The sequence below is a fragment of the Bactrocera oleae genome, chromosome 4 (genome assembly GCF_042242935.1).
Source record: "Bactrocera oleae isolate idBacOlea1 chromosome 4, idBacOlea1, whole genome shotgun sequence".
NCBI classification, from domain to species: Eukaryota; Metazoa; Arthropoda; class Insecta; order Diptera; family Tephritidae; genus Bactrocera; species Bactrocera oleae.
Window position 1 is genome coordinate 59,011,679 of NC_091538.1, and position 14,978 is coordinate 59,026,656.

General features: G+C 33.3%; 2 protein-coding genes across 4 annotated transcripts; one reads left to right on the forward strand and one right to left on the reverse strand.

Moving 5' to 3' along the window:
• The first annotated feature begins 612 nt into the window (after positions 1-612).
• On the forward strand, positions 613-11,491 carry LOC106622287 (endoplasmic reticulum metallopeptidase 1). Of its 2 annotated transcripts, none has more exons than XM_036363004.2 (13): positions 613-745; positions 5,755-6,268; positions 6,371-6,545; positions 6,604-6,688; positions 8,403-8,523; positions 8,618-8,772; positions 8,854-9,237; positions 9,300-9,480; positions 9,558-9,742; positions 9,806-9,949; positions 10,067-10,169; positions 10,779-11,161; positions 11,233-11,491. In XM_036363004.2, exons 1-13 carry the CDS (start codon positions 716-718, stop codon positions 11,398-11,400), a joined length of 2,628 nt encoding a protein of 875 aa, XP_036218897.2. In that variant the 5' UTR covers positions 613-715; the 3' UTR covers positions 11,401-11,491. The 2 variants fall into 2 exon arrangements, with proteins under 2 accessions (XP_036218897.2, XP_014096897.3); XM_014241422.3 differs by lacking the exon at positions 613-745 and adding an exon at positions 4,594-4,689.
• LOC106622288 (trafficking protein particle complex subunit 2-like protein) lies at positions 11,144-14,665 on the reverse strand. Of its 2 annotated transcripts, none has more exons than XM_036363006.2 (5): positions 14,510-14,665; positions 11,913-12,085; positions 11,757-11,844; positions 11,596-11,675; positions 11,144-11,533 (listed from the first exon to the last, which is right to left on the reverse strand). In XM_036363006.2, the coding sequence occupies exons 1-5, from the start codon at positions 14,540-14,542 to the stop codon at positions 11,488-11,490; spliced, it is 420 nt and encodes a 139-aa protein (XP_036218899.2). In that variant the 5' UTR covers positions 14,543-14,665; the 3' UTR covers positions 11,144-11,487. The 2 variants fall into 2 exon arrangements, with proteins under 2 accessions (XP_036218899.2, XP_036218903.2); XM_036363010.2 differs by lacking the exon at positions 14,510-14,665 and adding an exon at positions 13,689-13,982.
• Positions 14,666-14,978: the final 313 nt, after the last annotated feature.

Below are 14,978 nucleotides of genomic sequence, written 5' to 3' on the forward strand. Positions count from 1 at the left end.
ACATACAAGCATTGTTAGTTAATATTTATTGCTCAAATACTTGTGTAATTTTATACTCAGTCAGTGGCCGACAGCTCAAAAGATAGTTCCGATGCCTTTAGTTTTTGAAGTCAAACAGAGTCAAATAAAATGAAAAAAAATCTAAAAAATATTCTTATTTAAATATTTTATTTTTGGAAACATAATAGATAGGTAGGTAGGTAGAGTGGCTGTCTGACGACGCACTTAGCATAATAGATAAGACTACAGCATTATTAAAGACCAGCATGTGTGCTCTTGAGCAACCGATGTTAGCAAACACACAAATGTATATACATACATTCGTGACTCACGCGCTCACGGGGATATGTGTACAGAGAGCTTGAACTTAAAATTATGCAGATTAAACAAATGGCAGCCAAGAATTGTTGTTGTTGGAGGGAAAAGAAAACAAATTTACCGAGATTTGATTTTATTATTTTCACAACAGATTACCCGCAACTTTAACAGCGTGGCAAAAACAACAACAACAAAACGCAGTGCATAGTACTACAGGGGGCGCTCAGCTCTTCCTCTTCGCATGATCTCTGTGCGCATTTTCATTTTTATGTGTGTTAAAAGCTGAGTTTTTTTTATTTGTTGGTACAAAATAATAACTCTCCAAACACTGCGACATTGGTGGCAGCATCAGTTGAGTTGTGACGGTCTACGTGATTTTTTCGTTCATGCGAACTGTATGTATTTTTGGCATTTTTTCAAGCACAAGGTAAACAGGCGGCTACGAATGTAAAATTATATAATCTTTGCGATATTGATGCATTTATTGGTCTATATAAAATTTCGTTTTTTGATGTCTGGTGATTTTTGAGATAAATAATGGTTTGTGGCGATAAACAGTTAGAGCGTCAATTAGGTGTTTGGCAAATAGTGTGAATTCGAAGTGAAAAAAAACTAAATAAAACATAAAAATATAAGCGAAAAACAAAAAAAAAACCTTCACAGGTGCATTTCCTATAGTAACTATACGTGTTACTCAATCTAAAACGCAAAAGCCTTTATCTTGATCAGTTTTTATAACAGCCATATGCTATAATAGTCCGATCTGAACAATTTTTTTTAGCCCTAGCAGCATAAACTTGAACCATGTCGAAGTTCGAAGATACATTGTCAAATAAAAACTTGATTTCATAGGTATATAGTGTAAAAATCATAAATAGGTTTGGCTTAAGTACAAGAGAACTTTGAGGAACGCTGGTATATAGTTTTTATGTCTGGTTATAAAAAAAAACTTAAACACTTTGACACAAATAATATATTTTAGTGGACTTGTCAGCAATAGCATCATAAATCGCCTCAAGAGATTATGTTAAAACATCGTGCCCATTTTATTTTTAATATTTTCTTTTTTTTTTTTTTTAATGCAACCCGATTTACGAGACAGTACCTAAAATTAGTAATCGAAATTAGCCTCTTTAGCAAAATATCACACAAAAATCTTGAAATGAGTTAGAAAGTTGAAAAATTGGCTTAGAGTTATGATTAGCTCACAGCATAGTCGTTAGCTATGGCTTACTTCATTTTTCCTGAACTGTAAGTGAAGTCTATTCGTTCAAGTCACTCATACGCTATGTTGTGTTACTTACATACATATATTTGACAGAAAGGCTTTTATTGGCAAAACTTTAGAAAATAAAGATGTAAAATGTTGTTGATACTTTGTAAGAATTATGTTTAGGTGTAAAAGGCAACACTTCCGTTAATATACAGTTATTGTGATAAAAAAAATATACGATATTTATTAAAAGTAACAAAAAATTACTCATACGCAACGTCGAATCATGAAGTATTTGGATATTTTAATTATTTTATCTCTTTTTCCAGAATTCTTTATTATTTTTTACAATATTATAAACAATTTGATAACTACTTAATTGGATCGATATTAGATATTTGACTTTAAGTGTTGCAGTTTGTCCTTTGTCAAGCAATAACACATCGCTAGATTTTTGTTGAAAAAATGTGCGCTTCTGTCATTTTAACCTAAAATCATTAAGCAGTTCTAGAGAAAAGATCAATCAGAAATATCTCAAAGGCAGCTGGGAAAAATTTATAACGGGAAAGTGCACTAATAAGATATTCAAGACATTGATTATGTACAAATGAATGTGTATACGCTACGCAGAGAGTATAAATAACTAGAAATAACAAATTGTAGTTTCTCGGCATGGTGAAAATTTCATTAAGAGATTATGCCAGGCTAGAGCCCACAAAAAAGCTTCACTTTGATCATTTATTATGACAGTAAAGAAATAGGTTTTAAATTTCTTTTCTTCAGATTTTATAGTATTACTAGCGGCCCCGACAATGCGCATTATGAGAACGTCGACCAATATTTCTTGCTTTTCCGTGAAGTTGTGGCATTTTTTGTAGGAATAAAATACTTCGAAAAATACACAACAACCAAAGTAGGCAAACAAATTTATTATTTATTTATTCATTTCTTCGTTTTGTATATTCACTACTACAAAATCTGCCGGAATTTTATGTAAAATATTCTAACATCAACAACAATTTACAAATAAATAAATTCATAGTTAAAACATTATATATTTGATCGAATTGTGAATCTAAATCATTTTCAAACCCCCTTAAATACACACAAAAAATTTCATCATAATCGATCAAGCCGTTTAGAAGGTGTTCATATAAAGATTGTATTTAAATACATAAAACGATTTTAGATTCACATTTGGATGAAAACTGGCGGCCACTGGGCCAATCCTCCGAAACTATAAGCCGAAAAACAGTTCGATATTTTTTAAATCCCACACTGCCTTAACCCCTTAAAGTTTTAAAACCACCTCATCTTTGTTCTTAATTTGTAGTCATATTTTTAAATATCTTTGACCATCAAGAGACTTAGAAAGTGGTTCGAATATCGATGAAAACCCTACTATTCGACTATCAGTCCAGTTCAAAGCAATACCAATTACGATTATAATCCATGAATGCATTGACTTAAATTTTCATCAATGAAGATATTATTGTAATCAATCTCAACTATGTCTAAATTAGGGAAAAGAAAAGTAACAAACTTTTTAAAACCTTCTATAGTATTTCAACTGGATGGAAGTTTTTTTGCCAGAATATAATCACGGAAAGCTTTTTCGCATCTAGCACGGTTCAAAGGCGTGAACTCCGAGCCAATCCGACTGCGTGGAGCATACTTTAATTTAATCACTTAGACTTTGAACAGAATTATTCACTAGTTTTATAAATAACTGTAATAAAAATACAACAAGCCGTTTTACACTTTCATTGCTTTATTACTACCTAGTAACAAGTACAAAATGTTGTGTTGCTTCACAACTTTATAAAACAATTTGATAAATTATTTACCTCGTCGATACATAAGAATTTATATATAATAAATAGTTATAAAAAACAAGAACAACGAATACATATATGATATCATTCTCTACAAAAGTACCATAAAATTAAGGAAGACCCTGGACAAATTGATTTGAAATACAAATGATGCTAAGTACAAACTGACTCTGTATATCTTCACATATATACATTATCAGAATAACAAGCATCGTAAAGGATATCAAGATTTGATTACTAGAAAATATGAAAAATATAATACTTGTATATGATATTGCCTTTTGATTTAGATTGTTGATTGTTGATATATTTACTGTTTATCGGATATGGTCATAAATCAGATATAAACATTTATAGACCATACGATAAATGTGCGAAATGCAAGTTGAGAAATTAATGTAGAGGATCCTATCGATAGTTAAGGCAAAAAGATAAGTCTAAATAAATCCAATAAATCTTTATTTTCCTAAAAATATTGTATTGAATTTTACTTACTTACTTACAATAAAGTGTTATGAGAAATAAAAATTTGTTACGAAATTGTTAGACATTATTAAGGACAGAAGGAATAATAGACAAAGTCGACTTAAGAAGCAATCGATTTGTAGCTAGAAATGAAGTTATGTATGCTCTTTTCCATAGTAACAAAATTTAAGATATTAAAATGAAAGCTCCAAATAAAAAAAGCTTAAATCTTAATGCTAAAAGTTGAAAGCTTCGACATTTCTCGATATCGAGTTTAACTTTCATTTTTTACGAAACACGTTTATCTTATAGTCGCTGAAACAAGGCGAAAAAGAAATATTTTATGCTCTCAAAGTCAAAGTATGTTCTTGTTTGAATAAGAATTAGCATGACAGAGAACTATTGTTTGATAATAAAACCAAAAATTTGCTATAGAAATAGTAACAAATTGGTATTGAAAATAAATTTTCAAGAACCCTACTGTCATACTCACCGAATCGTTAATACTAAATAAATGACTCCAAGTAAATTTAGTTATCAGCTCTAATTGAATCGATACTCATACTATATGCTGTGCAAAAGTACCCAGCAATTTAGCTGTCAAACAATAAAAATACTACTTATATATTAATATATACTGAATTTGCTTATCTCTGTTTATATCTAAACCTCCGAATAACCTTTTTTGATTTTTTTTTTTCCTTTTGCAAAACAAAATCACTTGCCTTCGAAGATTTGTTTAAATATCAGTCTGATTTCGGTCTGTACTAACAGATCAAAAAATACGCTCTAACCATTAGGAGCACACCGTTATTAGGGAAAGTGAATCGAAAAATGTCAGAGGAAGAAGTGAAGAAAGTGAGTAAAAAAGCTTAAAAGGATAATTTTTTTTTTTGTTTTCTGATTGCTTAAAGTGTTTTAAAATAACTGAGATCGTTAAAAAGGAGAGGGTAGTTCAGTTCAATACTTAGTAAAGAATCGTAAACACTAAATACTTCTAAGGTGAGGCAAGGAGCTCTCAAAGGACCAGACCGAAATAATGAATATGTTTGGTTCGTTGTTATAGTCCGGACTAACAAGAATTCCGGCTTAGTAGTACACGACAAGTACCACACTGCAAAGAAAAAAAATTATCAGCGCTCTTGACATCTGTCAATGACCATGACTAAAACCCTTCAAAATACAGGGCTTGTATTTCTTGTGCAATCGATTTTTGGGGAAGTGATTTTACTCGGAAATGCCAAATCGATAAAGTTCTTTTTTCGAGATTCGTAGAAGGTTTTTAATGTTGGTCTGGACTTTGATCAACATATGTCAATTAGTGTATTTTTGGCTCACGACACGAAAAATTTGTCAATAGAATCACGGCAGAGCAATGTCCCTCCGTAACACCTAATTAAACTATCGAATTTAACTATCTAGATACTTGCAAACGGCTGCGAAATTCGTAAATTGATCGGAAAGTTGGCAAACTGAACATAAAAAAGTCTTCCACAACTGTCCCTCGGCGGCATTATCAAATCGAGACATTTTTACCCAACAACTACTTGGAAAAAATAACGGACACAATCCACATTTAATTCCGAATCCAATTTTACTGCATAAAATACTTCACTGGTCGGCGGAGAGTAGTACTTTTATAAAACTTTTATTAAATCCACGTTTTTAAGGTTTTCTGATTTGAAGTAATGCTATCTGACTTTGCAAAAAAGTAACGAATTGCTTCTTGCAGGTCCTAGAGTGATATATGTATATCGATAGTTAAGGCTTTAAATATTATGAGAGGAACAGCTGAAGATTGCTAAGCACTAATTTACCTAATATTTATTTTGGACAATCGATATCCAATTTTTTTTTTTACATTAAGCCTTTAATATATGCAAACAAATTTCTATAAAATATATACCGGTTTCTTTTCACTAGATCGCACCCGATGAAGAGAAGGTAGCCACGGAGGAAATGACTTACCACAAAAAACAAACCTCGAAGGTGCCATGGTACTTAGCGCCAGCCTTTCTGATCTTCTGGCTTGTGCTCATATTTACTATTGTTATACCAGTTTTCTTTTCACTACCCACTGGACTTACCATTCAAAATGAAAATTCCAATCCTGACAGATTTATAGCCGAACGTGCTGAACGTGCACTTATTAATTTCGATAGAATTGGACCGAAAGTGGTGGGAAGTCATGCAAATGAAAACCATACAGTACAGTTTCTACTGGATCAATTAGTAGATATAAGAAGTGTTATGCACACTGATCTTTTCGAAATGGAAATAGATGTGCAAGTCGTTTCGGGTGCATATTTACATTGGACTATGGTGAATATGTATCAGGGTGTACAAAATGTTGTTGTACGTTTCAGGACGAAAGCAAGCACAAGCGAATCATATCTACTGATTAATAGTCATTTCGATTCGAAACCCGGCAGTCCAGGTATGTATTGTACATATATAACAGAGTACAACAAAGAGTGAGGAATGGTTTGTAGATTATAAAAACTAAAAACCTTTTCTAATTTCATCAATAACCTGGCAGGCAGCGGTGATGATGGCGCTATGGTTGTCATAATGCTCGAGACATTACGCGTACTCGCCACTACGCGTACACCCTTTAAGCATCCCATCATATTTCTATTTAATGGTGCTGAAGAGAATCCTCTACAGGCTTCACACGGTTTTATAACGCAACATAAGTGGGCCAATAATTGCAAGTAAGTATAATATTGCAGGAACGCGTAAGATTACGACTTAATTCTCAAAATTTCACAGGGCTGTTATTAATTTGGATTCAGCGGGTAGCGGCAATCGTGAACTTCTCTTTCAATCCGGACCAAATAACCCATGGTTAATAGGCGTAAGTCATTACAGAAACTATTACGTTGATTACGATTTGTGCTGCGCTATAAAGCAGAAAACCCAAACAAATCTATAAACATATCTAGCTCTAACCTTGAACATATAACTCAAATCTCAAAGTTTCTTCCTTTCGATAAGTATATGTTTTCCAATCGATACTCGCCAAAAGATCGATATGCGATTTTGTGATTTTATTTGACGTTTTAAGTAGTATAAAATTCTGATATCTTCAAATTATGTATATCCAACTATCTGTCTGCGCCGATAAGACTGAGGCACGTGTACTTACCTTTATGCATAAACCGTTTAAAATCTTATCTCAACACAAATAGTTCAGCCAAAATACATATGTTTACATATATACATATAGGTATGTAGATATGAGTAAGCACATGCTGTTATATGAGTCGGCGAGTTTGCGTGAGGTAAACACTGCTTTTATCTTAAATCAACGCATTGTTTGGACATTCAAGTGCACATTACAGATTTCCAAGAGCACCAAAACGATTTTGCATTTTTAACGGCACACTTCATAAATTAATTGAGCATTTTATGGTCTTCGCAAACGATAAAGAAATATGTTCCACCTACAATTTTCGATAAAAGCTGATGAAATATTTGTTATGATTAGATAAGCACATGCTTATTTACACACATTCATACCTACATATTTAATTCCTATAACCATTAGTACCGTTAGATGTCCACCAGCTTAATTGCCCGTGTGATTTTTTGATACAAATACTTAATGTAATGCGCGTGTAATAAACAAGTATAACGGTTACCAGATTTTCATCAGATAATGAGACCAGCTGTTAGCGTGTATGTAGATATGTATGACTTTCTTTCATACATTACATATTTCCAGAAAAGAGCTTAATCAGGTGAAAGCTTTCTAAAACTTAACTTTTGAATTAATATAATATTTAAGCATTTCAAAAGCTTTTAAAGATTTAAGTACCATACAAATGGTTGAGCTTTACAGCCGTAATTAAATGAAAGCTTAGAAAAAGAAGCGAAAGAGGTTGATCTTGTGTTGAACGAAGGTAAGACATATTACCTGAAATCCACACACAAAGATTTCTCACGTGTTGGGTACTACATCGCCGATGGCACCTATAAAACCTTGAAAAAATGAGAGGCTTTACATGTCTCGGAACCAGCATAAATACCGCCAACAATCTAAGCCTAGAGAATACGCGCTGAAAAACTCTTGCCAACAAGTGCTACTTTGGGATCGGTAGATAATTGAGAAGCAGATACCCTTCTCGTCGAACAAAAATTACACTCGGTCAAGACCGACCCACGAAGAAGATAGTCAATATGAAATTGAGTCTTACTAAGACTGAACTTCGGAGGTATTCATACTATAATGATAGCTACTTAAGAGCTTTTAAAGATTGTGATACCATATAAAAAGCTTTCGAAGGTTAAGCTTTGCAGGTGTATTCAGCTGAAAGTTTACTAAAGAAGCCTGAGCTTTTAAAAACTTAAATACCATATAGAAGCTTTCCAAAGCAATGCTTTACGTAAGTGTTTCAATGATGCTGGTGTGATCAGCTGAAATCTAACTAAAATCTAGTATGATAGTTAATGTAAAATTGATTTTACATCAGAATTAATCAGATGAATTAATAAGCTCGCTTTTTGAAGAAATTTCAATAATTTTAAATCGCTTAAGCACATATTCTAATTAATTTACTTATCCATAGATCTACCGTAAAAGTGTTAAGCGCTCATACGCATCCACATTCGCTGAAGAAATATTCCAAGCAGGTATTATACCTTCGGACACGGATTTTAGAATCTTCCGCGATTTTGGTAAATTGCCAGGTAAGTACCTCCAAAGCGAATTAAAAGACGTTGATATGAATATTATAAAAGTAAGTAAAGTAACTTATGGAATTTTTTATTCGACTTCAAATAGGACTCGACTTAGCGCACTCATATAACGGTTATGTGTATCATACGAAATTTGATAGCGTCAGCATTATACCACTTGGAACACTGCAGACAACAGGCGATAACATACTGGCCATGGCGCGTACTTTCACCAATAGCACAGAGTTAAAAGATCCATCTGTGAGTAAAAAGAAATTAAAAAATCAACCAAAAGTTATGTATGTAAATTATTATTATTTTTTTTTTCGTTAACACACTCAGCGCCACGCCAATGGTCGCACAGTTTTCTACGATTTGTTCGGTTATTTCGTCGTGCAGTATACCGAAGCGACTGGGAGAACTCTCAATACCTACGTCGCTGTGGGCGCTGTACTGCTCATAGGCATCTCTATATACCTGATGGCAGCTGATTCTTTCGTTTCCATCGGCTATACTTTGCGTTTATTCTTACTTATATTCGTAATACATTTGATTGGTTGGATTTTGGCTTTCGCATTGCCGCTACTTATGGCAACGATATTCGATAGTGGCGATCGTTCATTGACATATTTTACCAGCAAATGGCTTATTTTTGGTCTATACATCTGTCCTACGCTCTTGGGCTTGAGTGCGCCTACACTGCTATACTTAAACATAAGTCATAATGTGAGTGAAACAATTTTTCTTTAATTTCATAATACATTTTCTTCTTTCCTTCTTTTCAAAAGGATAAAGTATCAAAACCGTATCGTCTGCAAATAGTCAATCATGCACACACATTGATCTTGTCTATACTTTGCATTCTTCTAACTTATATGGGCATACGCAGTTCGTATTTCTTAATGATTCCACTACTTTTCCACGCCATATCCTTGGTGATTAACATGGTGACAACACTACACAGACGAGGTAATTCGGTTGATTAACATTTTCTGAGCAGACATTACACATTTTCCACGTACTACAAGTATATATCTTCCACACAGCCTATTACTGGTCAATCTTCGTCATGCTATGCCAAATTATACCCTTCCTTTACTTCACCTATCTGTTTCATGCACTATTGTGCTCTATGATGCCAATAATGGGTCGATTCGGTAGCGCAAGTAATCCAGATTTATATATCGCTCTGGTTACTACTATGGGTACCATGCTGTCTATGGGCTATTTGGTAAGTTTCTATAAAAATGTTTGCTCTATATTGTATATTCTTATTAAGTTTACTGTTTTTCAGATTCCACTACTCAATATTTTCAATCGCCCAAAGTTAGTGTTCCTTATTCTGCCGGCGGTTACGCTAGTCATCGCATTGCTTGCAATGACGCAGATCGGATTTCCCTATCGACCAGAAACTAATGTGCAGCGAGTCAATTTACAAGTTAGTACACATACACACATATGTATGTATATCCACTTAACACCCACGTGGATATGATTAACTTATATACATACACACATATATATTAATAATTATTTTATTTTCATTTTAATTCAGGAAGTGCGACGTGTGTTCTATGAATTCGATGGCACGGTTAGTCGCAATGAGTCGGGTTATCTTTTTGATTTCCAGGACAGACGGAAACAACTTCCTCTAGCACGTAAGTAATAAACTACAATATATATGCAAAGGATCAGTATGGCGAGCAACTATGTCGGTTTGTCTATATATACACTAACTAGTCCATCAGTTTCTGGGATATCGAGCTGAAATATTGCACACGTCCTCTCCTCTACAAAAAGCTGCTCATTTGTTGGAACTGCCGAAATCGGACTACTATAGCATATAGCTGCCATACAAACTGAACAAAAAAATTTATTTGACGAGATAAATCCAAGAAATTTGGCACAAATTATTATCCAAAGCAACTTTACAAAGTCCGAAGAAATTTTTTGATTGTACCACTATAGCATATAGCTGCCATACCAACTGTACAAACAAAATCAAATGCTTGTATTGAAAAATTTTTCATTTGAGAAGATATCTTAACAAAATTAGACTTATGTCGATTATTGACTAAGTCCAGTCTATAATCTGCGCAGAAATTGTTCAAATCGGAACACTATACCGCCATACAAACTGACCGTTATAAATCCAATTCTTGTATGGAATCTTTTGTATTTTTAATATATATACAATATATAATTGTATTTTTAAATATTTTTTATTCTATATTAATTTCTAAATATTTCTTAATACTCTAACTCAGCATATGTTGATCTGGAAGATTTGTATAACATTAGCGACGATTGTGATAAATATATGATGTGTGGCATGCCCATATTCAACCATCGCACCGCGAGATCGCGTCGACAAGCCGCTTGGCTAGAACGTGAAGTCCCCCTTCAATTGCCTGAAGTTCCCCGACTGTCACTTCTTAGTAAAAATGTCAATACCACTACAGAGAGTGTACGTTTCGAGTTCGAACTTGAAGGACCTCCACATATGAGCATTTTTGTACAACCACTTGAAAAGGTGACTGTGAGTGATTGGTCCTTCTTGCCCGAAATGCTGCTACGCAAGCCACCTTTCCACGTTTACTTCTCATATGGCAAAATTAGTACACCACTCCAATTTTACATTGATTTAAAGGTAAGAGAATTTTATTTTTATTAAATTAATTAATAAATATACAAAGATTAATAACATGTTTCATAATGCAGAAGGAGAATAGTGAATTTGACGAAGAGCTAATGCAGTTAGGCATTTCCGGACATTATGTTAGCTTTGAGTACGAACGTGATGCAGAAACAAAGAAGTTCCTTGCAACATTCCCACCTTATTCATATGTTATGGAATGGCCGAGTTCTTATGAACGTTATATATTTTAAATAAAGTGTTACAATATTTTTATTGGTTTACACATTGACGATATTAATAATAAAGATTTAATTAAGAAAACTAATATCAAATCACATTTAAGCATTGCCGCCCATGATTTTTTGTACTGCACGATCGAATTTTCTAGAAAGGGATGTTTGTAAAAAAAAAAAAAATCATAAATTTTACATATTTTAAGAACTTACTTAGAAGCTAGGGGTTCGCCCGGCGCATAAAAGGGATTACAGACAGCATCCGTATAAAGCATATGTAAATTTCGAAACATCTGTTGGAGCAAAGTATTGTATTAAATATTATGAGTAAAAATTTAATTTATTTTTCAACTTTTATTTGTTTAAACACTCACCGCTCTCACTTCATTCTCTCGCAGTGCTATATTTCCTGAGTCCACAACTATGACAAACTTAATTTTTGTGGTAGTCACAAAGCCATAACTGAATAAGGAAAGAAAAGAAAGAATTACATACTTATTTAAACATATTAAAAAAAAAAAAACACGCACATCTTATGTGTCTCAGTCGAGTAGAGCATACCCAAGTAAAGTTCCTTGGATTCTGGTGTAGCTTTACTAATAGGCTGACATTTTTCCTCAACGACGTCAAGTGCTGCATGAACCCGATACTGAAGTTCCAGTTCCTTATCCATGTCAGCTGTAGTTAAGTATAAAGGGGCATTCTAAAAGTAAACGTATTTTCTTTAAAATATTAGTACAAACTGGCACTCGAGAAATCTCACTTTTATAACTTAAAACTAAAGAGAATATGCTCCGAAATTTCTAAATCTTATTAGGAAACGTAGAATATCAGCTTCTGATTCATCCAGATAACTAATCGAGATAAATATAGGGTTATATATATATATTTATAATGATCAGGATGACGAGACGAGTTGAAATCCGGGTGACTGTCTGTCCGTGCAAGCTGTAACTTGAGTAAAAATTAAGATATCTTGAAGGAACTTGGTACACATATTCCTGGAAAAAAGTAAGGACGAGTTCGTAAATAGGCGTAATCGGACCACTGCTTCGCGTAGAAAACTCCATTAATCAAAAACGTATAAAATGCCATAACTAAGCCGCAGAACTTAATTTTAGCACAACGAATCACATTAAGGACGGGAATCTATGTCAACATTTTTAGAAAGTGTGCGTGGCCCCGCCCACTAATAAGTTTAATGTATATATCTTCCAAACCAATTAAGCTATATCATTCAACTTTTCACAGGACAAAGTTTTTCAACCTTCCTTACGATAGTGTGAAAATCTGTAAAATCGGATGATAGCCCCGCCCACTCCCCATATAACGGTTTGGTTAAAAACTACTAAGAGTGTGATAAATCTATAACTAAATTCGACAGGGAAACTAAATTTTACACCCAGGATGCCACAAAGGGACTTTATAGGAGTCGATGTCAAAACTGAACGATGGGCGTGCCAAATTGTGTACATAACATTCTTCTAATATTCTTATTTTATAGTGCGAAAATGGAGGAAATCGGACCACAACCACGCCTACTTCCTATATGACACAATTTTAAACTCGATCTGATTCTTCCACATTCCAGTATACAAATAAAACACTAATTAATATGACGGAATAAAACATTGCAGGAATATTGACTTTGAAGTGTGCCACCTTATGACCGAAAAATATGGCCAAATCGAATTAAAACTGTTCAAGCCCCTGGGTACCGAATATGTGAACCCAGTGCTCATAGTTGACTTTTTGCAGAAAATATCGGTCAATGTGTAAGATACATAATTGAAATTCGGAGAGAATCCTTTTCTGATAATAGTATAAATATACTACCCTGATATAGTCTGAATGTCACAAATGGGTTAAATTGGGTCAATACTTTCTTTAGCCCCCATATAATAATAATGTAAAGATTTTCGAACTTCCGGGTGACTTTATACCCCATATATCGGTCAATATGTGAGTTATCTCAATATGAGATAGCGTGTTTTTCTATCAACAGTGTATCTTTGTGCCTAAAATCGATCAAATTGGGTGAAAACTTGACCTAGCCACTATATAACTAATATCAGAATTTTCGAACATCCGGCTAATTTCACTAGATATAGGTTGATGATGATATGTGAGATACCTTAATGATACCCAGGGAGCTTCTTATTATTACGTGGCATGTTAATAGATCGTGGTATTGGCATATACTACATATAATGATTTTCGTTTTTCTAAAATATGGGCGAATATTTCCATCAGTGTGCAATTTAGGTATTTAAAAAAATTACTTAAAAATATGTTCTCAAGTATACCTGTGTAATATCCAAATTAATGCAATCAGCCCGTCCCTTTCTCTGTCCCCAATATACCCAATATAATGATTTCCGTCTTTCCACCTAACCTTAAACCGTTCAGGTTGGTCTAAATGTGATATTTTAATGAAATTAAATGGACAAGTTTTCTTAAAAATTATGTAGTTGGCGCTGAATTAGAAAATAATCGCTGTACACCGTGGTCTAAGTCTCATATCCCTAATATAATGAATTCCGAACCTCAAGTTGACGTTTTCCACATCAAAACAATATATTAAATTTAGCCTCTTCGGTAGAATTAATAGCACGCACATGTATCTCATTTGAAGACGTTTTTAATATAATATTAGCAGACGCGAACTAAAATATAGCAATAAAATTAAGTCTAAGTTGATGATCATCAATATAAGTCAAGAAGATTCCAAATTTGATTGTAATTTATTCACGTTTTATTCGAACAATGAATGCTAAATCTTCCGAAACATTTTTTCATGTAAAGTCTTGCCTGCACCTGAAAGTATTTGAATCTCACAAGTTGCAAGAGTATAAAATGTTCGTTTATACCTGAACTTGGCTCTTCCTTACTTGTTCAAATTGGTTTCCACATCTTTTATGGTTAAGTACAAAAAACCTAAATATTATTACAGCTGGCAATTTTTCGAGACTCGTCAATCATACACTTTTGTTTACTACTGCAGCAAATAAAAAAAACTGCTACTCTGGTACATTTTACAAAGCATAAATGTCCGCAGAGATTTTTATTTATGCATTAACAAATAGCTAGTTTTTTATCACATATGCATTTATATAAAAAAACTTACATCTTTCCCAATTATTGAAATGCACACAGCCATAGTAAATTTAACAAACTAAATTTATTATTCTTGTTTTAACGCAATTACTTCACGGAACTTGATGACAGTATAAATGCCGTGCTGCCAGATAAGCACATACTCCTTATTATCTCAAACTGATAATGTTGTTGTTTCAAATTATGTTTAAACTGATAAAATATAAAAATTGGAAAAGATGAAAATTTATTTTAATTGTTTAATCAGAATAGAAGCAGCTTCATATATATGTGTTTTGTTTGCACGTAGTCGTGAGTCCAAAATGATACAATAATTTTCCGGCAAGTAGCAATTAAATCAGCTGTTTGCAAATGGAATGTCAAAATTTATCAACATATGATAAATCAAAACACAAAAATTAATAATACAAAAAATTGTACGCGATTCTTTACGTTCCTAAACAACAAAGTTTTTGTCAAATAAATAGTGGCAACGGCAT

Coding starts and splice junctions, on each gene's coding strand:
- LOC106622287 (XM_036363004.2), top strand. CDS start 716: ATGTATTTTTGGCATTTTTTCAAGCACAAG. Junction 746..5,754: donor GGCATTTTTTCAAGCACAAG/GTAAACAGGCGG, acceptor TCTTTTCACTAG/ATCGCACCCGATGAAGAGAA. Junction 8,773..8,853: donor CAGAGTTAAAAGATCCATCT/GTGAGTAAAAAG, acceptor TAACACACTCAG/CGCCACGCCAATGGTCGCAC.
- LOC106622288 (XM_036363006.2), bottom strand. CDS start 14,542: ATGGCTGTGTGCATTTCAATAATTGGGAAAGAT. Junction 12,086..14,509: donor TTTCAATAATTGGGAAAGAT/GTAAGTTTTTTT, acceptor GTTTACTTTTAG/AATGCCCCTTTATACTTAAC. Junction 11,534..11,595: donor GGCGAACCCCTAGCTTCTAA/GTAAGTTCTTAA, acceptor ATCCCTTTCTAG/AAAATTCGATCGTGCAGTAC.